This window comes from Xenopus tropicalis, chromosome 2 (assembly GCF_000004195.4).
Source record: "Xenopus tropicalis strain Nigerian chromosome 2, UCB_Xtro_10.0, whole genome shotgun sequence".
Taxonomy (NCBI): domain Eukaryota; kingdom Metazoa; phylum Chordata; class Amphibia; order Anura; family Pipidae; genus Xenopus; species Xenopus tropicalis.
In genome coordinates, this window is record NC_030678.2 from 107,658,225 (window position 1) to 107,682,097 (window position 23,873).

A 23,873-nucleotide genomic window follows, 5' to 3' on the forward strand; every position below is an offset into this window, starting at 1 on the left:
ATTACCATAAAATGGATTAAATTCTGCAAATCTTTTTCCTAACTCTTTTATTACAAAGATAATTCTATCCTACTATGGGAATAGCCATGCCATTACAATTTAATGGAGCAAGCCATTTTTCTGTCACGTTTCTTTTTCTTTTGTTATTATTAACATTCTTTTTCTTTCTATTATTAAGGAAAACATACCTTCTAGTATAGAATTACATCTGAATTCTCTATTGGGAAGACTGCATACACTGTTTCTTCATGCACTTCTTACTCTATGCCTTTTGTCTTATTCATCTTTTCTCAGATCACTGTCAGTGTAGCAGAGGGAAGTGTACACACCCCTTCACCACCTCCTAAGCCACGTTACAAAAGTTATGCCTACACACAAGCTGCTTATGTTATGTACCCTGACCAAAAAAGCAGGCCATTTCCCCAACAGGTCAGTCAAAATAACTTTTGTGACTAAAAATGCTTCATGTGTTTGTGCATGTTGATCTGTTGCAGAACTTGATATTATTAATTGAATTCTTGGTGCAATTATGCGTAGAATACGGAACAGGAAACCTGAATAGTTTAAGCAATTTTACAAACTGGTTTCTAGGCAAGTTTTCACAAGGTTTTTTTTTTATTTAATGGAAAAGCATTAGCTTCCACATGGTGGAAGTTAAAGGGACAGAAGAGGGGATGCTTACATGCCTCCCCTGCCCCTACCTATGTTCATAGGGAAAAGTGCAGATTCTATTGTGTAATTCAGAGGTTGGTACAAGTGGCAGTTTGCACCCATTTTGTGTACCCAACCTTGCATTCATTAAATTACCTCTAGCATTCTCTCCAAGTTGATAAAGTAGCCATTTATTTCTTTTTTATTAATTAATTAAGGTAGTGTTGATTATAAAGTTAGTGGAATAAATAATCAACTTAGCGCTCAACTAGATTAGAAAGGTGCTAGAAGTTATTTTATTCACATAATATGGAAAATATTCTGTACTGCTCAAGTACTTGCCAGTGGGGATGCCTTGATGATGATAGTGGCATGGCATTTAGTGAACAGAACCCTGGCCTGGTGCATTTTGGGAAGATGAGGTGTGGCATCCTGGGGTAGCACTTAAGTGACTAGAATCACAGGGTAGACTGAACAACTTGGTATACCCAGGGTTTTTATCTTTCTTTTTCCTTTAACGCTCATACAGCATTCTCGTGCATAGATTTGTCAAAGACAAATGAGGGCATGAAGTAGCTCATCAAATACTAATAAATACACCAAGATAAGTGTCATGTTTGAGTCACAATGCTTTTTACTCCTTACAAGCATTTTTGTAGGCAGTGCGTACAAAGCATATCTGCAAACCTTGTCGTATTTGGTCAGAGTGGAATGTTTTAAGATGACAATCCATTGGCTGTGAGTGGTTACTGGATGGTTTGATAGTTCACTCCAGAATGTTCTAGTAGAATTGAGTTATTATATTAAATGTTGGAGCACTACTTGAGAAATTGTTTTTTCCAGATACTTGATTGTATTTCAAAGTGCACAAAATCTGTTCTTGGTGACCCATTGTCCTATTAAAACAATTTTTGTTTCCCTTTTATCATTTTTTTAATGAGTAAGAATTGTGCTAACATAGAATCCCTTCTTAATGATAATGCAATTTGTTACCTTTAGGTAAGTATGCCCCTTTGGAAATACTGGTGAAATGTTTTTATCTATCTATCTATCTATATCTATCTATCATCTATCATCTATCTATCTATCTATCTATCTATCTATCATCTATCTATCATCTATCTATCTATCATCTATCTATCTATCTATCTATCATCTATCTATCTATCTATCATCTATCTATCTATAGCTATCTATCTATCTATCTGTCTGTCTGTCTGTCTGTCTGTCTGTCTGTCTGTCTGTCTATCATCTATCTATCTAGTATCTTTAAATCAGTCTAGCTGTTGAACAAGCCACATAATAATCAGGTAAAAAAATAACACTAGACCGTTAATTTATTTTCCTTGTATCTTTTTTTGTATTTTACTTAAATAGAGTAAACATCTTTGCCCTAGATTAAATAAAAGCTATTGTTAGAATACAGCATGATTTTATTTTTATGTATATGAGCAACACATTTAATCCATAATGGCATTCATAACACACATATGTTATAACTGATGTCTCTGTCAAGAATACAATAAGGTAGAACATGGTGTGAAATTAAGCACAATGCGTGTTATACAAATGATTTGTCAGTGTCAGTTAAATAAATATTTCTTATTTAATCTATGTCAGTGCTAAGGAAAACATTTCTTTACTTTTGTAAATGAATTTAAACCTTGTCATTGTTAATTAAAAGACTAATTTAAAAAGGTAGATCAATTCCAAACCAGATGCATTGTTAAGTCCCTATTTATTTTTTTTTGGTGTATATTGCTGTATAAAGGCGAATGCATTTTTAAAACTAGAACTGTGATAAAGAGTAGAAATTATTGAACACAGGGTCCTTTTATGTGCCAAATCATTTTACAATACATAAATGCATTTATTCCATTAAGAAAAAGAGGTAGAGAGGTGAGCAATTGAAAATAGTGTTAATCAAATTTTCTGCACCAGGTCTAGAAGTTCTCCAAAGGTGCTTGTTCCCCTGCCTCTAGGCAACAATTCTCTTGGAATGTTATTGTCCCAGGAGCCAACCACAACAGCAAACACCTGATAACACTTAAGAGCTGCCCCAATTTTTCTTGCACATTTTCTACAATTTTGCACACATTAGTACACACTTAGGGGCACATTTACTAACCCACGAACGGGCCGAATGCGTCCGATTGCGTTTTTTTCGTAATGATCGGTAATTTTGCGATTTTTTTCGGCGTCTTTACGATTTTTGCGTAAAAACGCAAGTTTTTCGGCGTCATTACGAAAGTTGCGCAAAGTTGCGATTTTTTCGTAGCCTTAAAACTTGCGCGAAACGTCGCGCCTTTTAAGTTTTAACGCTATGAAAAAGGCGCGACTTTGCGCGCAAGTGTTAACGCTACGAAAAAATCGCGACTTTGCGCAACTTTCGTAAAGACGCCGGAAAACTCGCGTTTTTACGCAAAAATCGCAAAGACGCCGAAAAACTCGCGTTTTTACGCAAAAATCTTAAAGATGCCGAAAACATCACAAAAAATACGAAAAAGTCGCAAAATGTTCGTTTCCAATCGGAATTTTTCCAATTCGGATTCGAAATTGTGTCTTAGTAAATCAGCACCCTAGAGGCCTGTTTATCAAACTTGTAAAATGATTTATGCTGGACAAAATGAGTAAGTGGTATTTATTTATGAAGGCATGGCTTTTTTTGTGTGCAGTCTACTGACTGTTTTTTATTATTATTTTACTACTTAAGACCTCACATAATCCATTAATGTTAATAAGAGAATTCAGATATCAAGTCAATTCTTCCATAAAATATTATTTTTAAAAGGGGTAACAATTGGCAATGGGCAAATATCATTTTTCAATACACAGGTTAATAAATAGTGTCTGACGATTTTTGTTGTATGATCATAGAAATGCCTCTAATGCACACTCACACACTCTTTTAAAATTTTTGTTCTTGTGTTTAGGTGGCTGCAAATTGTCAATATTTGTCCGATTTTCCAAAAATGCAGTAAAAATCACAAAGGTTTGCCCTTTGCTCCCTTTCTTCCATTGCCCCTGAATTGCCTCTGCACTATTTTTCATAGCACAGAGACAGGGGAGACATATAGGTGTCTACCCTACTGGGCCCCTATCATGTGAGTCATTGAAACATGCAACTTAGGGAGCAGCAGAGAATCCAGGCTGCAAGGTAAGAATAGGACTGACTTGTGCAACCTGATTCTGTTCTCTGCAGCCTTTCCCCCAGGTAAAAGTGCTCTCTGCATGAGCACTAAGGCATACAGGGAGATAGAAGGTGCCAAATATAATCTTAGGAGGTTTAGTAGAGTTAAAGGGACAGTATATAGTTTACCTGTTTTCAACACAAGCTCAATAAATAGGTCTTGTGCTGAACATACTTTTTGCCTATTTTTTTAATTAAAAAATATTTACGGTTTCTGTTACTTAGAGGGCGCTGAAATACCTAAAGAAAGCGCAGAGGGACTGGGGAGCCAATCGGTGCCCAATTCCCTCCGGCACACAAGGAGTTATCTTAGCCTCTGGGCGGGAAGAAAAGTAATCGTACTCACCCCCTCCCCTTGCCTGTCAGCTCTCTCAGCAGCGTATCACTCGACAGGCACGGCAGCATGGAACCTCCCTTCTTCTAAACGAAGTGGGTGCCCTCGTGTCCGTTGGAAGGACCTACTGGTAAATAAAACATTAGAAAGGTTATTATATGATCCCTTTATATATTTATACATAGTTATCATGTCACCTCTTAAGCGCCTCTTCTCCAGTGTAAACAGACCCAACTTGGCCAGTCTTTCTTCATAACTGAGACTTTCCATACCCTTTACCAGCTTAGTTGCCCTTCTCTGGACCCTCTCTAACTCAATAATGTCCCGTTTGAGCACTGGAGACCAAAACTGAACAGCATATTCTAGATGGGGCCTTACCAGCGCTCTGTAAAGGGGAAGAATAACCATGAATCTATAAATACAGCTCAAAACAAAATTATCTACAAGGACTATTAGGGATTTGCCTAGTGCAGTCCCATTAAGGGTATACACATGGCTAAATCTCATCTGCCAATTAAGATTGCCAAAGATCCTGCTGCAGGGATGTCACATCCTGGATAGAATTGACTGCACTCGACAGGCACGCAGCAGCATCTCCCTCCCCCCCTCCCTGTTTAAGAGCAATTAGATATTTACCATAGGCAGTAAGTTCTCTTTGTTTCCTTTGCAGGTTCTCTTTACGCAAAAAAAAAAAAAAAAAATCCAAAAGACATATATATACTTTACAGATTTGGTTAATCACAGCAAATGGCGGGGGATAGTCCTTGGCCATTTAATCTCTGGTGGTGTTTGATGGTTTTCACATGCCCACTGCTAACATTTAAAAAAAATGTTGTTGCGATGTTTGGTAAAGTTTTAAATACATGGCAAGGACTATTTTTCTGATGTTGGGATTTCTTTAATAATGTTGTGGCCGAACTCCACCCACCAAAAGAAATTATGGTGTCATTGTGTTTTATTGGCCAGGCGCTACATCGTGGGGACAAGTTTGGTAGGGAGGGAATAAGTCTCCACAGTCTCTAGCACTAAACAAGAATATGAAGCATATGAAGCCAGTTTCACTTTCTGATCCCTAAGAACTTCAATGGAGCTGATAAAACTAATTATTAGTCCACTGAGAATCCCCATAATAATCTGCATAAGGACTGCTGCTTGTTCTAAGGTAGATAGGGAGCGCTGAACAAATTGCCCTGTTTATACAGCAAGGGGTGGGTAAGTTCAGTGAAAACAGCTCAGCTTTTAAATTAGTGTTTCATAATGGAAAAAAAAATACTAAAAATTTGGATGTGGAAAATATGGATTTTTTAAAATTAAATATTCAGAATTCAAATCATATTTATTGTACTCATTGTTATCAAAGGTCTTTTTGGGTGTATACTGTTCCTTTCAGTCTAAAGCAACTGGATGCGCTTAAGAATCTTGAACTTATGTTATATGACTGTGGTATCATGAACTTTACATACAGATTTGTTTTACAAAAGTCAAAGTTCTTATAAAACACTGCCTAAGATAGAATAGATATAGAATATCTGTGCTTAAAGGAACAGTAACACCAAAAAATGAAAGTGTATAAAAGTAACTAAAATATAATGTGCTGCTGCCCTGCACTGGTAAAAGTTGTGTGTTTACTTCAGAAAGTCTACTATAATTTATATAAATAAGCTGCTATGTAGTCATGGAGGCAGCCATTCAAAGGAGAAAAGGCACAGGCACTTAGCAGATAACAGATAAAACACTATTGTATTCTACAGAACGTATCTGTTATCTGCTATGTAACCTGTGCCTTTTCTCCTTTTTTCCAGCTTGAATGGCTGCCCCCGTGGCTACACAGCAGCTTATTATATAAATTATAGTAGTGTTACTGTAGCAAACACACCAGTTTTGCCAGTGCAGGGCAACAGTGCATTATATTTTTATTACTTTAAAGCTCTTTCATTTTTTGGTGTTACTGTTCCTTTAAGAGTGTGTAACCCCATATTGGCTAAAATAGACCAATTCCAGCTATGGGTAGAGCATGGGGTACATTGGACTCCTCTTCCACAGGATGGGCCTCCTCTAAGGGGATGTTTCTCTATGGAGGGTGTTGTAAAATTACACCTCCCACTGCCAAGTGTAGGTGGAAAGCTTTAATAAATGATTAGATGGACACCAGAAGCTCTTGCAAACAAATGGATAACCCAGACAAATGATGGTAATGCAGGGATAAAAATACTCACATTCTTATTTCTATTATCTTATTAATTAGCCAGTTTATTTTCAGTAGTATTGAAGTACTCTAACAAATAGAACCAGACTTGATTACAAAGCTATATGATTACAAGCATGTCCCTTGCAAACAAAAGAAGAGTTTTTATTATAGTCTGTCTAGTAAGGCGCTATAAATCAGTCTGCATCTGATTCCTAATGTTTCATGATTACAGCAAAACAAAGTGCAGAGTAACTGAGGTAATTTTAACACATTTTTGTTTTTCATTTAAAAATGTATGAAACATTTCTAACTTGCTGTTTCAGTTTTCTAAAATCTAGAGAAAAGTGTTATAAATGTTATTTATTCAGTATCTAAAAGCATTTTGTACCTTCTGAAATGTTTCAAAATAACACAATATGTAGTTATCAGAAATCTCTTTTGCTAAGAACAAACACATTGTCATTTAGTTAAAATTCATTTCTTAAAAAAATATTTTGAAAAGAAGTATGACAGAGTATTAGGTCTTGGTTTTGCAAATTAGCATTGACAAAATAAATCCAATGCATTCACTTGGAACAGTTGAAATATAGATTTCTAAAGCTGTTCACTTGTTATAACATGAAAATCTATCTTTAAATGTTGTGCACAAATGTCATGTATAATGTTGCCTTGTAATCTAAAATTAGCAAACGAGATAGTGTTGGTTTATTGGCTATTTGCAGGTAAAAGTGTTTTTGTTCAAGGGAATGATCTTTAATAAAAAAAAAAATGTTTCTTGCTGCAAGCTAAAACAAATAGCTCTATGGGGCACATTTACTAATCCACGAATCCGAATCACGAATGGGAAAAAATCGTATTGGAAAAGAAAATTTCGTAAGATCGCAAATATCACGAAAATGCTTACGAAAAAATCGTATTAGTTACGATAATATCGCATTGGCGATTCGAAAGTCACAAAATTTACGTACCGAACAATTGTAAACAACGGTAAAACCTTTGCGATTTTTTCGTGCAAACGTCCGAAAAAGTCCGAAAATACGCTCGGATCGTTCCATGAACGCTCGAGCATTCGTGCTTTTGTAAATGTGCCCCTAAGTGTCAATTTGGGATTGTGTTCCAACAACAAAAGCAGTTACATTTTAATGGTTTGCACTGAATGTCAGATAATGAGTGTCCCTGCATTTTCTTAATTTGCTTGCACCTTTAGGGCTCTGGCACACGGGGAGATTACTCGCCTGCGACAAAACTCCCTGTTCGCGGGCGCCATCGCGAATGCCATCCCACCGGCGATTTACATTTTCGCCGGTGGGATGGCAATCCGGGGAGATTAGTCGCCCGCGAACAGGGAGTTTTGTCGCGGGCGACTAATCTCCCCGTGTGCCAGAGCCCTTAGGGCCAAGCCATTGACAAAGGCTTGTTTACAATCACCTTCTCCAACACACCCAATAGTAATCAATGATCTTCTCCTGTCAAAAGTCTAAAGATCACTATTCCTTAATTATCTTCCTAGATAAAGTATCTCTGCAGCCTTTGACACAGTTGACCATCTACTTCTTTTTCTAGCAAAAGACGTTTACACTTTGTAGTGATCTCACCTGGTGCATGGACCTTGGAGAGATAACATTTCCAATATACAGTAGGAATAGGAGTCTCAAGCAAAATACCTCCTTAATTGAGTTTTTTTTTTCTTAAATAATAAAAAGTTTGGCAGCTTTTAGGTTTGAACAATCATAAATGTTCCCCTTATTCAGTCTCTTATTGTTTCCCACCTTGACTACTGCAACTTCAGACATCCCAGTATACAGTATATCATCACAAATTCAATCTATTTTAAATGCTGCTGCTAGACTCATTAATCTATCTTATTGCTCCAATTCAGCTGCTCCAATATGCAAATCCCTTCTCTTGCTCCCAATTTCATCTTAAATCAAATATCAAGTTGAAATTACTAACACTCGCACAATACTTTTAACAATGAAGCCCCTTCCTATATATCAGCTTCCTCATGCTCGGTCGTGTAGAATTGGGAATGGTCATGTAAAATGGGCGTGGTCTCATCAAAATGGGTGCAGTCACTTCAAAAAAAGAAGTGGTCGTGGCAAAAAAAAAACGCGATTCACAATTTTTTGCCGTTTCGGGACTTTTCCTGACATTTCACAAATTTTTCGCTGAAACAAAACAGGACAGATTTGCTCATCACTAGATTTTACATGTCTCTGGAACTTATTATCATGAGATTGTCCCTTTTCTCCCATACCATACTTTCAAACACTCTCTAAAGAACGACCTGTTTAGAGAAGCATATTTAATGCTTGATTGATCAATCTCGATTGATCAGGTAACAACTAATCATAAATAACTCTTAATACATAGACCCTAGTTGTTATAAATTTATGTGCACATAACTTGCTGGCACTATTTCAATACATTCTAATTATGACCCAGAAATGGGTTGACCTAGCCAGAGAATAGACAGGATTTGTGTGATAGGGGCATTTTTAAATATAATGGGTGGATTGAAGATGGGATGGGTTGGGGAATTGGCCTAAAGAAGCAAAATAAATCTTGCTTCTAACAGCAGCGACATATCACAACATTGTACCTCCTTTTTCATGAATTTTACGTGTAAGTGGCATGGGCCAGTAAACCCACCCCCCCCCAGCAATCATCTTTTGGCATCTGCCTCAGCTCATACAAAAAAGGAGATAATAGTAAGATAATAATTTTCTAAACCATATCTAGTGTATGGGGTCATATAACTGTAATGTCATGCAAGAATGCCATTGATATTTGAAAAGTACAGTGGTCTTTCAAACATCCCAGTGATATTAGGTAACCATTTAACATAGCCTACCAATATGTATCACATCCAGCCATCAGATTATCTTCCCTTTGAACTGTATAGCTGGCATTGACAGGGAAACCGCATTCTGCATGTAACCTATATTGTTAATAAAGCATCTTAAAAGATTTTTCTAAATTGGCATTATAAAGTCTTGTTAATATGCTAAATCTGGAACACTGTAAGATCTGTTTATTAGTAAACTTCCAACAAGGTCAGTTTTATTAAGCTAACAGTCTATAACATTAAATTCCTTGCTTGCAAGTTTCACTTAATCTTTTAAAAATAATTGCACAATTATGATTTTTTTAAAAATAAGAGGGAAACTTAGAAACATGAAGATTGTGGCAACATTTATGCTCTGCAAAGTGTATCTGATCTCTTTTATAAGCTTTTAGCTTTCTCTTAAAAAGTATAAATTCTCTAATGGGAATTAGCTTTTGATAGCTGCTATGTGGCTTAATTATAAGACAAGAAAAGCGTAACCAAAGTTTCTACATTCAAAACAGACTCAGAGTACTTAATTAGAAACTGAGTGGTTTTTCTAAAAGAGTAATTGGAAAAAGTATGGTATCATGCTCTGTGATTTTTTTTTATGACAGGAGTTAACAAATAAGTTGTAAAACAACTATGTGTCCTACTATTAGAAAGACTTTTTGCGATTGGGCAAGTAAAAAATGTTGAAAAAATACACCTTCCTACTAAATCTCTGGAAACAAATAAAGATTTTGAGCTTGTAGTGTAAAAGAGACAGGATAAAACTAAAACTATAGCTACTATAGCAGTTTGTGCCATGAAAAAAAGTTGAGCGGTATGGGAAAAAGTAACCGCGAAAAAACACCCATTGACTTTGCCCATTGACTTTGTGAATGTTTGTCATCACTAATAGCTACCTTTAAATATCTACCCTACATCCTCTTGATGAAACTGAGATTCTGGTATACCCATATCATTTCTCATCCCTCTTCCCTGAAAATACATTAGACCTACATTAAATCCTACATAAGAAAAACCCCTTACTCTGCCATTGTTTCCCCTTTCACCAAATTATCGGACTTTACCCTTACAAGGAATATACTAAATGGGCAGATTTATATAAAAAATGCTTGATTGTAACTAGTGATAGGCGAAACGTTTTGCCAGGCATGGATTCGCGGCAAATTTCCACATTTCACCATTGGCGGATTGTTTCGCGAAACATCTGAAAAAATTGGGCGCAGAAAAATTCACCGCGCATCCAACATTTTCGCCATTTTGCTAATTTTCCGCCATTTCGCGAATCGTTTGAAAGATTAGCTAATTTTTCGGCGAAGTGAAATGGGACAGATTCACTCATCACTAATTGTAACCTCTATGGGGCAAGGCCTTCCTTCCTATTGTGTCTCTTACCACATGTCACTTAGAGGCCTATTTATCAACATTTTTATTTTTGTTCATTTTAGTGGTTTTTTAAACCACAGTTAAACTCATTTCCTTAAATGTTAGTAATTTATTATGCGAATGAAATGAAATAAAAAAAGATGTGGAAAACAAATGTAAAAACTGTGGGGGTCATTTCTAAAGTTTGTGCAGCGCATATTTTATTTGCATATGGTTGTTTTGCACATTTTCCCCCCAAATGGTTACATTTTGCACTACTGCGCCAGTCTTTCCTTTTTTTTTGCAAATCGCTGTGAAATGCACATACACATGCACATGCACATCTTACATAAAAAATCTCCATATGTAAACATGGGCAGGGAAAATATGTTTACTGGGGAATAATACTGCACAAACTTAATAAATGAGATCTCATGACTTTTTCGTATAGCCGCACAAATGAAAGGGTCAGAAAACCCTGAAAACCTCTAAAATCACAAAGCAAAGGCAGATCTTCCACTTGTAAAAGGGACATCTGCCATTGACTTTTACTTGATTTTGACAGGTTTTAGATGAAGTATTTTTACTTGGTAATTTTAGAAATATGTTCGTGTTCTATCTGCAATATATAATTTACTTATATTTTATTTTATGTGATTATATTATCTTATATTGTCTTCTATGCAGCAACTGGAAGGTTTTGACAACAGACCATTTGGCACTTTAGTGAGGGAACCACAAGCGGATTTAGAAAGTTATCAGTCATCGTTGGAAGAAGTTCTCTCTTGGCTTCTTTCTGCTGAGGATATTTTACAAAGTCAAAAAACTATATCCAACAATGTTGAAGAAGTAAAAGACCAGTTTCATACTCATGAGGTATGTTAAAAATAATAATAGAACAGAAGTCTAGTTTACTTGCATAGAAACAGTCATGGTAAAAATCACAATTAAATAAGTAATTATTACAAGTAAAAATCATTTTTAAAAAAGATGTTATTGCTTAAAATGGACTGTATAAGGCTTAATAAGAAATGCCTCTTTACTATGTCTACTATGTGAAGGGTCCAATTGTCCCGGTGCAGGTTAAAAAAATTATAAAGAGAAAAAGTACCGCACTCCTAGGAACTTCTCAAAAAGAAAAGTATTTTATTTACGAAATTCCGACGATTCGAGCACCAGCTCAAAGCAGCACAGCACCCTGCTGAACCAAAATGTATGGTGCACATCCCCAATGGGTTCCGACTCCCATTATAAAATATATATTTCACAAAAACGGACACACACACGTTTAAAAAATATATTGTATGTAATTGCCTTGAGGAAGAGCCCGGCCGGGCTCGAAACATCACTTTTATGTGTACAGTAAGCATATGATGTGACTTTTTTCATACAATATATTTTTGAACCTTAAACATGTGTGCTGTCCGTTTAAAAAAAAAAAAATATATATATATATATATTTAAAACTTATATATACTGTATATAAATTATTGACATGCATGTATGCGATTCAGTCCTCTAAGTTCTCTCTAAGTTCTCTATCATTTTTAGGGCTTTATGATGGAATTAACATCTCATCAGGGAAATGTTGGAAATGTTTTGCAAGCTGGGAGTCAACTGTTAGTCACTGGAAAACTTTCCGACGATGAAGAAAATGAAATTCAGGAACAAATGAATCTTCTTAATACCCGGTGGGAAAGTCTCCGTTTGGCGAGCATGGAAAGACAAAGCAAGTAAGTAAATATTTGGTTTATGGAAAAAGGCATGAGATTTTTTTGAAATGTTACCATAATTTAAAACTCAGTGACCTTGCATAGAAAATTATTGTGTTGTATTTTCATTTTACAAATCTGGATATCTACAAAACAACATAAGCTGCATGAAGAGTCTACACAGTTTTTGAGGATGACTGTGCATCAATACATATAAAGTTGGAAACTACAATGGCTGCATCACCTGTGAATGCTAAACCAGGTTTTTTTAATGTGCAGGTATGGAACCTGATATTAAAAAAACTTAGGACTTGGGGTTTTCCGGATAAGGGATCTTTCATACTAAAAAAATTATTTAAACATTAAATAAAACCAATAGGATTGCTTTACCTTCAATAAGAATTAATTATATCTTAGCTGGGATCAAGTACAAGTCACTGTTTCATTATTACAGAAAAAAAAAACAATTTTAAAAATGTGATTTTTTGGTTAAAATAGAGTCTATAGGAGCTAACCATCTCTTAATTTGCACCTTTCTGGATAATGGGCTTCTGGATAAGCCTGTTATCCAGCATTATGTTTATGTCTATGAAGATTTTCATTCATCCAGGTCATGGTATATCTAGTATAAATAAATTTAAAGCAACTGGACTTGTTAAGTAATCATTTTCAATGATTACTTAACAAGTCCAGTTGCTTTAAATGTATTTATACTAGATAGCATTATGTTTAAATTCGTATTTTCATTACATCAGTAGAATGTGACTGTAACACTTTTATTCCAATAGCATTCAGGAGCTGATTAATCAGTTTGCATTCATTATATTTCTAGGAGTGGTACAGATGCATTTCTGCAGGGGACAATTAGCAAGAAATGCACATTTCTTCAATATAATTAAGAGATATAGATTTATTTAAATTTTGTTTTCAGTTTTCCACAAGTTTCTGTGTTCCAGTGACTGTGATCAAATGATCTATGAATAAACAAAAATGTTTTAATATTTAACAGATCTATCAGATTGATTATGTAATCAATCACTAATATACAGACAGAGCAGTCTTTAATGGTACATTATGGCTCAACCTATTACAATGCACTGCACATGAATTCCCTTTGCTACTGTAGAAATAAAGGATGTGTCCTGCTTTACAATTTTAAGATAAAGCGTTAAAGAGCCATTAACAGAAAAATCTAACTTATTTGAATAGACATATCATTGTCTTTATTTTATTGAGTTTGCAGTAAGGTCTAGTGTGGCTTAAGTCTGATGAATAAATGAACCACATTGTACATTCAGTGCAGCTGGGGATCTAACATATTTTAATGTATGCTATTTATTAAGGACCCATCCTATTTGATAAGAGTGCTAGTTTATTTGCGTGGGTGGGGCAAGGTGTTGCAAGGTGCTAAGATTTCAGTTGGTTCTGGCATAGTGGAGTTAAAGGTGAATTCAGGTCCATATTTATATATAGGCGCTGTGGGCCTGCACCTTGGTGGAAGCTTTGTCTGGTTTGATGCTCTTGGTGGCAGAAAAAATGTGCATTAGAGGCTGGCTATTTTGATGACATGGTGGCAAATAAGAAAGGCTGCACACCATCAGAAATAATGTAGGACAGTGTGTGAGACAATCGGTTACAATTAGCTTACAATGGTTCCTATCCATCTTCCATGAACTTCCAAACTGCTGCCTGATTGTTAGAGTACTAAGAACTAAATCTTACCAACCTGATTATAAATTTCTAGCCTTTAAGTTGCATAATAAATATGTAAATAATTAATGGAGACTAATTATGATTGTGTTAGAATGCTATTGTGTACACCATCCTAAAATTACCATTTTAATGTTCATTATTGCATATTTCTTGTATTTTTAATTACATGCAACAAACTACACATAATTTAATAATGTTTTAGTGCCGTCATTAATTAGCATTCTGTGTTGCATACATAACATTATAAAGTAAGTAGGACAGATGTGAAGTGTTTTATGAGTGCATTTATAATGAAATATTATTAGAGCAAATGTGTCTTTTTGTTCCAGACCATCACCAAACCTCACTTAATTTTGGTTCAGATGGTTTAAATAATGGTTAATTAATTGATATAGTGGACATCTGATGTGTCATGCTTATTAACCTTTGAATGTAACTATGCACATCTTGTTACAATGATTTATTTAGCTTTAATATCAAATTGAATAATGGACCTGCATGCATTCATCACATTGTTGGTTTCCAGCCACTGCGACAAAAAGAGCAATTAACTCTAAGTGGCGGTGAGCTGTAAATGAAAATACATTTGTATCATTGGCATGTGTCACGTGAAGCATTCAATAACTTTGCAACTTTTTTTTCACACATTTTTCAAGGGCACAAATTCCACGTTATTTCTCAAAAAATAAAACACGTAACAATTATACAGTATATAGATTCCTGCTCAAGTCAATTTAAATAAGGCCAAGTAACAATAAGCATTTCAATTCTTTACTGTAATTTAATAGGCTATTCAAAGTATTCTGTAACCAGACAAAGGAATTATGCTGTGTGCTTTTATAAAGGTCACGGAACTCCAAAGAGACTTCAAATAGGTTTTTAGTAGGGGATATAATTTGGTAAACAAAAATATGTCTCAGACACAGTTTTCAGTTTCTAAATTCCCTACTTCTCAACTTCCTGCCCACTCCTTCAATCATGCACAAGTCCCAGCATCTTCATTGTCAACCTCTAGTACTTTCTTCTCTTGCATCATCACAAGTTATGGTTCCCATGGTTACTTCTCCAAAACACCTGACAATGCCTACCAGTATTTTCCCATCATGCATTACTATCAACATCTTCTTATTAATTATGTGACTTTTATCTGGTTTCTATTGCCATAAAAAAATTGAAATACCCATTTATCATCTTACCCACTGTATATAATATTATAATAAATTAAAGTGATACTGACACGAAAAAACTGCCTTTCAAAATTTTAATCTACATAAAAAGTTACCTATAGGTTATGTTGACGGTTTTTCGCTGACAGGTTTGCTTTTGTAGTAATTGTTACTTGAAGTTCCTAAACCTGACTGTTTTGCCAACCTGACTGTCCCTTCTCAGCCTGTCAGTTATAGCTTCCAATGCAAACGGACAAACATGGCCGCCCCCTTATAGAAGAACATAGGGAATCAGACAGGTAATGTAAACACATCAGGCAAATACTTTTATGGCAAAATAATAAAGTTCTTGCAAAAACAATGTTATGATAGATGTAAAAAAAAGATTTAATTTCTGGTGTCAGTATCTCTTTAAGGCAAAAAATATATACATTTCAAATGTAAATTGTTCTGTCTTCTTTCAGTATAAGGTTTATTTTCAGGTTTATTTTTTGCTTTATCTGTCACTCTCTTTCTCAAATGCATACATGAACACAACAATGGTACAAACCTACTAATTAAATGAATAAAACATTAAATTATACAAAAATTATTTATATTTTCCTTGTTGCAGTCTTCTCTGGCACACTAAAGTGGCCAAAGCCATACCACCTGCCCTCACCCCCAACACATAACATTTTAGCATTGCAGCAGAGCAAAGGTGAGCCACAATTCGGGCTCTTAAAGTTACCAAGAGTAGCTTTTTGCTGCCTCTGGTAACCTGCAGGGCTCTGCTACCTGAGGCAAGTTTCTCAACTTGTCTCATAGCTGGTGCACCTCTGATAATACACACATAACAGGACATAACCATACAGGACATTCCCAAGCCTTACTTACCTTACAGTTAACAAATATGAGCATTGCTTCAGGTGAAAGGGACTTTTCTACAGTGCACAGTTGTTCATTTCTGTAAGACTAAACCCACCACTTTCTGTCTGCAATGTCTCCCTACAACATTTGTTTAGAGCAAGGATCGGGAACCTTTTTGGATGAGAGAGCCATAAACACCACATATTTTAAAATGTAATTCCGTGAGAGCCATACAATATGTTTGGCCGCGGATGCTGCAGGGCAAGGTAGGGTGGGTCCCATGGATGCCGGATGTGATGCAGAGAAGGGCGTGCTTGGCGATGATAGATGTGTTCTAAGGCTTAGAACACGTCTTCTATCCGCCGAGTGCAGGGGCAAGGTAGTGTGGGTCCCAAGGACGCCGGATGCAATGTGGAGGAGGGCGTGGCCTGCGCTCGGTCTATAGAAGACGTGTTCTAAGGCTTAGAATACGTCTTCTATCCGCTAAGCGCAGGGGCAAGGTAGGGTGGGTCCCAAGGATGCCGGATGCGGATGCGATGTGGATATTTAATATTTAATTAATTTAATTAATAATTTAATATTTAAATGATTTTCAGCAGACTTAAGTTATGGAGATCCAAATTACGGAAAGATCCCTTATCTGGAAAACCCCAGGTCCTAAGCATTCTAGATAACAGGTCCCATACCTGTAACACAGAAAAACAGCTGCAACATAAACGCTTCACTGCTGGCACAAATGATATGTAACTGTGTCGATGAGGTGTTGCTGAGGTGCTGGCGGCTTTAGTGGTACCTTAGTGCAGGTTATTCCCATATGCTTACCTGCGATGTTACCATGGGGAAGAAGATGGATAATGGTATGCTTATTTCACAGCATGGGCTACAAAATGTGTGGACTCCCACAATGCACTGTAATAGGTCACATGTTAGAAGTAGGTGGTTCCAAAGATTGAAAGATTACACTGCAAAATTGTTTCCTGCATATACAGTAAACAGCCAGCAGAGGGAGTTCACTGCCAATGAGTAACAAGAAATGACAAGATGATGGAAGCTTATGCTGGAGACTAGTGATGTGCGAGCCAGCCCAATACCCGCCTGTGCTCGGTGGATAGAAGATGTTTTCTAAGGCTTAGAATACATCTTCTATCCGCCGAGTGCAGGGGAAAGGTAGTGTGGGTCCCAAGGACGCCGGATGCAATGTGGATGAGGGTGTGGCCTGCGCTTGGTGGATAGAAGATGTGTTCTAAGGCTTAGAATACGTCTTCTATCCGCCAAGCGCAGGGGCAAGGTAGGGTGGGTCCCAAGGATGTCAGATGCGGATGCCATGTGGAGGAGGGGGTGGCCTGCGCTCGGCGGATAGAAGATGTGTTCTAAGGCTTAAACACGTATTCTATCCGCCGAGTGCAGGGGCAAGGTAGGGTGGGTGTCAAGGATGACGGATGCGATGCGGAGGAGGGCGTGGCCTTCCTTAGAACACGTCTTCTATCCGCCGTGCGCAGGCCACGTGAGCCAGATGCAGCCTCGCGAGCCATAGGTTCCCTACCCCTGGTTTAGAGTTGTCATCTTCAAAAACACTTTTATGGCCTTTCCTCATAACTCCTTTATATATCTCTATATCTTTTTTGGGGAGGAAACCATTTTTATAGTAAAAGTAGGGCAAAAACTGGTGTAAATACAATCTGACAAAACCAACATTTTTAAAATGGAGTAAAGCTCAGTGTGACTCTTCCCCTGTCCTCAGCTCTGCATTGCTTCCTGCAATGTCCAATTACACCACTTTTAGCTGCAGTATAGCGGTCTCATTAGCATGTTCATGGGACTTATTGGCCTACTGTCAACGGACCAGCTCTATTTTCTGTATTACCAGAATTGAATAGCAAAAAGTTTACAAACGAGTATATTTTACCATTTTATACATAAAGTAATAGCTTTTTTGCCAACATTCTGTAAACTGTTTAAAAGACAAATTTCTAGAAGTAGAGATTATCATGGTCGGCTAACTTTTTTTTACAAAAGTTCTCCTTCTCAAGTGTCAAAAATACATTTAGCATTATTAGTTATTGTTCGTAAATCCAGTTTGTTCCTGGATTTACTGAGGCAAAACTAGATTCACAAACGTGTGCTTTTTGTGCTTTATGTCTAAATGAAATCTTACATATTTACAGCCATATTTATCAACCTTTTTGCATTATTAATAGTATTTGAACCTCATTATCTTCGCTTATACAGATTTTAAAAATGGTGGTACAGTGCTGAGTTTAATTTTCAATTGAATACTTTATTATAAGTTTTCCTTGTGTCCCTATGGGTTTCATTCAGTTGCTTTCATTTCCTACCCTACCATAAAGAACCCCAATACTGTCCCCATTGCTTGACTTGATAATTTGATAAATGGTTATTAAATAAATCATATATCCTTAGTAATTTCTTCAGTACAGTTTCATATACATATGTTCAAGCATGGCAGGTGTCAAGCCTTCTTACAAATGTAACTCCCAGTTAAATATATACAACAATGATAAACAAAAACATATACGGTGCTGATTTAAAAAATAATCAACCATTTCTGTTTCCTTATCTCAGCTTATTATTGCCCGTGGGAAATATTTTAATTTATACTGTAGATGCTGATATTGTGCTCACTGTTCTAAAAATAAAAGGCAAAACAACAAAGAATTCTCAGAGTTATAAAAAGTTCAATCATATGTAAAATAGTTCAAACATTATAGCCTTAAAGCAATGACCAAAACACATTTAAGTTAGAAACAAATTGGAACTAAAATAAAATGCCAGTCCCATTTGCCCTGTCACTGTTATTTGTTGCTGATGCTGAAACTGGAACCAGAGAGACATGATCTGCCCCTCTGGGCAGGCTACCAAAACAACAATGCTGTTACATTTGCTTGTTAACAATATTGATCTTTGCATAACATTTTTATGGGAGAAAGAAACTGATTCAACACCTTTTGTTACTTCCCTCGATTGTTGTAGTCTTCCACTTTGTAATTTATTTGCAATAAAAGATCATTTAACTAACACATAAGCATCTGTCTATTGGCTACTTAGACTTAACTTGAAAAAGGGGGAAAAATAAAGAGAACAAGAGAACATTCGTTTTCTAAATGACAGATCTGAGTATTTTCATTGATTTTAAATATTTGCAAAGGTCACCATCATTTTCTTGGCAGGCATGTTTGTGGGAAAATATTCAACCTTTTTATATAAATAACAACACCAGGAAGTTTAGTTGGAGGATAGACCAATAGCTAAATATAACAATTGAACAGATGAGCTATCACTATTAGAGATGTAGCGAACTGTTCGCCGGCGAACTAATTCGCGTATGTTCGAAATTTGGCCGCGTTTTTTTTCGCTGCGTTTTTTCTCTGCATTTTTTCTCAGCCTAAAAAAACGCCGCACAACCACACATGGCGTTTTTCAGCCTAGTACTGGTGTAAGCAAATCCCGTTTCCATGGTGCCAATAGCGCGAAATAGCAAAAAACGCTGCGTATTTCCGCTAGGTCTGCCTGTTTTTATGCAACGCTTTTTCAACAAAGTATTTTTTAGAGAAATTTTTGCCCTTGATCCCCCTCCTGCATGCCCCTATCCAGGTCATGGCACCCTTTAAACAAATTTAAAATCAGTTTTCTGGCCAGAAATGGCTTTTCTAGGTTTTAAAGTTCGCCTTCCCATTGAAGTCTATGGGGTTCGCAAAGTTCGCGAATATTCGCGCTTTTTGGCGTAAGTTCGCGAACGCATTCGCAAACTTTTTTTTTTAGGTTCGCTACATCCCTAATCACTATAACACTATAAATAACATCCTACACAGCAGGCCACCTTAACAACCTTCCACAACATATAACATCAAAAACATTCTCTAAATAAATATCCCTGTCATTTTTTATCCAGGTTTATAAAAAAAAAAACAGTCAGTTTTTGTGCTAACAGATTAGTTCATCAGGTGATGTACATTTCATACACTACTTTATCTGGTTTATAATATTGTCTATGTTAGTTTTTTAAACTTTTTACATCCTTATTTCCAACTTTATGTCCATGTTTACATGTTTTCTTTTTATGTAGTAGCCTTGAGACATGGTGCTCTACAATAAGTAATGACAACTTGTGTATAAAATAATGCTTTTGTAAGCATTCTGTATATTATATCCAATATCTGTATACATTTCAGGGCATATTTATTATAGTGTGTAAGCCAACATCACCGGTGATGTTGCCCATACCAACCAATAAGTAATTATATTTGAGCAGTCACCAACAAGTTAGAAAGCAAAACCAACTAGAAAGGGAAGTTTGAGAACAAACTTCATGTTGGGTTGAAGAACATGAAGTCACTGAATGGGCTCTGCCCACTTTCTCTGACCATGGACCACACTTATACAGTAAAAACCACTGTGCAAAGTTTGGGGACCCTGGTTTTAATAGTGTCTGCATGGCAGCAACTTAAATTTCCCCACTGAAAGTCAATGACATCTGATGGTGGCTCCACCCCCTTTTTCTAACCTGGAACTGCAGTTACCCAGCGACTAACTCTGCAAAGTTTAGGGACCCTAGGATTAATAGTTAAAGAACGGCAGCAATTACACCAATAAAAGTCAATAGGTGAATTGTGATTGGTGGTTCAGCCCACTTTTTCTAACCTTGAGTCGAAGTCACCCAGTGACAAACAGTGGGTACCCTGGCATAAATAGTGAGAGAATGACAGCATTTTAAATTTAAACCAATAAAATTCAATGGATGAAATCTGATTGGCTGTTAGTGGCCCAACCTACTTTTCCTATTTTTGAACTGCAGTCCCCCAGTGACCAACTTTGCAAATTTTGGGGACTCAGGCATTCATTGTGAGGCTGACAGCATTTTACACTTCACCATTGAAAGTAAATAGGTGAAATGTTATTGGCTGTTAGTGGCTCCGTCCACTTTTTCTAACTTTGAATGGCAAATACCCAGTGACTAACTCTGGAAACTTTAACAACCCTGGAATTAATATTTAAATAATGGCATCAGTTTAAATATAAACCAAGGAAATCTAATGGGTGGAAATGGATTGGCTGTTGGTGGCTCCTCCCACTTGTTTGGGAACCCTGACATAAATAGTGTGAGCAAAGCAACATTTTAAATATAAACCAAAAAAATTCAATAGGTGAAGTCTGATTGGCTGTTGGTGGCTCCACCCACTTTTTAAAACCTAAAAATGCAGTTCCCTAGTGACCCTGGTGTTAATACTGTGAGAATGGCAGCAGGTTAAAGTTCCCATTGAAAATCAATAGGTAAAATCTGATTGGCTGTTGTTGGCTCCACCCACTTTTTCTAACTCTGAACTGCAGTTACCAGGTGACTAGCTCTGCAAAGTTTGGGAACCTTAGTATTAATATTTAAAGAATGGCCGCAGTTTAAATTTAAACATATGAAGTCTATAGGTGAAATCTAATTGGTTGTTGTTGGCCCCACCCACTTTTCTAAACTTGGAACATAGTCACCTAGTGACAAACTGTGCAAAGTGTGGGGACCCTGACATTAAACATGTGAGAATGGCAGCAGTTAAAATTTTCCCACTGAAAACAATGAAAGAAATGTGATTGGCTTTTGGTGGCCCGCCCACTTTTCTAACCTTGAGTACAAAGGACTGTGAAAAGTTTGCGAACTCTGGCATCAAACCAATAAAATTCAATAGGTGAAATCTGATTGGCTGTTGGTGGCCCCGCCCACTTTTTCAAAACTAAAACTGTAGTCCTCTAGTGACCAACTGTGAAAAGTTTGGGGACCCTGGTGTTAATACTGTCAGAATGGCAGCAGGTTGAATTTCCCCATTTAGAGTCAATAGGTAAAATCTGATTGGCTGTTGGTGGCTCCACCCACTTACAAAAAAAAAATCTTAAATGCGTAGTCACCCAGTGTCTGACTATGCAAAGTTTGGGAAGCCTGGCAACAAACCAATAAAAATCAATAGGTGAAATCTGATTGGTTGTTGGTGGCTCTGCCCACTTTTCAAAACTAAAATTGCAGTCCCCTAGTGACCAACTGTGAAAAGTTTGGGGACCCTGGTGTTAGTACTGTGAGAATGGCAGCAGGTTGGATTTCCCCATTGAAAGTCAAAAGGTAAACTCTGATTGGCTGTTGGTAGCTCCGCCCACTTTTTCTTACCTTGAACCACAGTTACCTGGTGCCTAACTCTGCAAAGTTTGGGGACCCCGGTGTTATTACTGTGAGACTGGCAGCAGGTTGGATTTCTGCCAAGTCAATAGGTAAAATCTGATTGGCTGTTCACATCTCCGCCCACTTTTGGGCATCCAACAATCATCATATTTTCATTCAGGCTGAGCCCATGACAGTGTGATTCAAGTTTGGGGAGTGTAACCTCAAAGCTGTAAGTTTGGCAGCAGTTTCAATTTCCCCATAAAAGTCAATGGGTACAATATGATTGGCTGCTGTTGGCCCCTCCCACTTTGTGGGTTTAAAAAAAAAACAAAAAAAAAACCTGAATGCGTAGTCACCCAGTGACTGACTGTGCAAAGTTTGGAAAATCTGGCATCAAACCAATAAAAATCAATAGGTGAAATTTGATTGGCTGTTGGTGGCTCCGCCCACTTTTCATAACTTAAACTGCAGTCCCCTAGTGACCAAGTATAAAAAGTTTGGGGACCCCGACGTTATTACTGTGAGAATGGCAGCAGGTTGAATTTCCGCCAAATTAATAGGTAAAATCTGATTGGCGGCTCACAGCTCCGCCCACTTTTGGGCGTCCAATAATCATCATATTTTCATTCAGGCTGAGCCCATGATTGGCAGCAGTTTCAATTTCCCCATTAAAGTCAATGATTCAAATTTGATTGGCTGTTGTTGGCCCCTCCCACTTTGGGGTCATTCAACAAATGTTGCTGCTTCATTCGAGGTGACCCCATGATTATGTTATTCAAGTTTGGGGGGTGTAGCTTCAAAGCTGTAAGAGTGGCAGCAGTTTGAAAATCTTCCCTGTCAAAGTCAATGGGAAAATTGGGGGGTTCGGAGTGGCGCCACAAAAAGATGGGGGGCGCAATCGCTTAGAAAAGCACAAGCCACCTGCTCCGCTATAGGGCGAAGAAGTGTGGGGAGTTTGGGTATTGTACCCCTAAAACTGTAGGAGGAGTAGCGTTTAGAAAATGGGGGGCGCTAAGAAGAAGAAGAAGAGGAAGAAGAGGAAGAAGCGGAAGAAGCGGAAGAATAAGCTAAAGTCGAAGAACAGTATGTTGGGGTTTTCAACCCAACATAATGATCTGATTGGTTGCTATGGGAAACATCACCAGTAATGGCTTACATAGTATAAAAAATATTTCCCTTAATGTACATTAATGACATTTAAAGGAGAACTAAACCCTAAAATTGAATATGGCTAAAATATTTTTATGGACATATTTTATGGACTGAATTTATTGCACCAGCCTAAAGTTGCAGCATCTTAGTAGCAGCAAAGATCCAGGTCTTTACAGTTGTAACAGGAGCTTGGAAAATGTCTGCAACACTGTACATGCTCAGTGTGCTCTGGGCAGCCGAGCATCTTAGGAGTCATCACAAAATATCAAGCAGAAAATTAGGTTGACCAGTAATATAAGTTGATGTTACAGGGCTACCCTGTAATTTGAATCTGAAAAATTACTAATCTGCCCATATATCATGACATTAATACTTTATATACACAGTATATTGTGTATCGGTTTCTAAGCTCAGTAAACTGACAGCAGCACAGAGCATGTGCAGTGAATCAGCAGAAAAGAAGATGGGGAGTTACTGGGGCATCTTTAGAGGCATAGATCTTCCCTGCTAAAGGGCTGTGGTTGCCTTAAGCTGCTACAGAAGCCCAAAACTTAATGTAC

General features: G+C 37.1%; 1 protein-coding gene across 1 annotated transcript in view; it reads left to right on the forward strand.

Moving 5' to 3' along the window:
* The window catches only part of dmd.3 (LOC105946662), a 1,093,908-nt gene that overhangs the window by 341,690 nt on the left and 728,345 nt on the right, over positions 1 to 23,873 (forward strand). Inside the window, exons 9-11 of the mRNA XM_031897001.1 lie at positions 295 to 429; positions 11,252 to 11,440; positions 12,116 to 12,297. Of these exons, the coding sequence (XP_031752861.1) occupies positions 295 to 429; positions 11,252 to 11,440; positions 12,116 to 12,297 (506 nt within the window). The remainder of the gene's footprint in view (positions 1 to 294; positions 430 to 11,251; positions 11,441 to 12,115; positions 12,298 to 23,873) is intronic.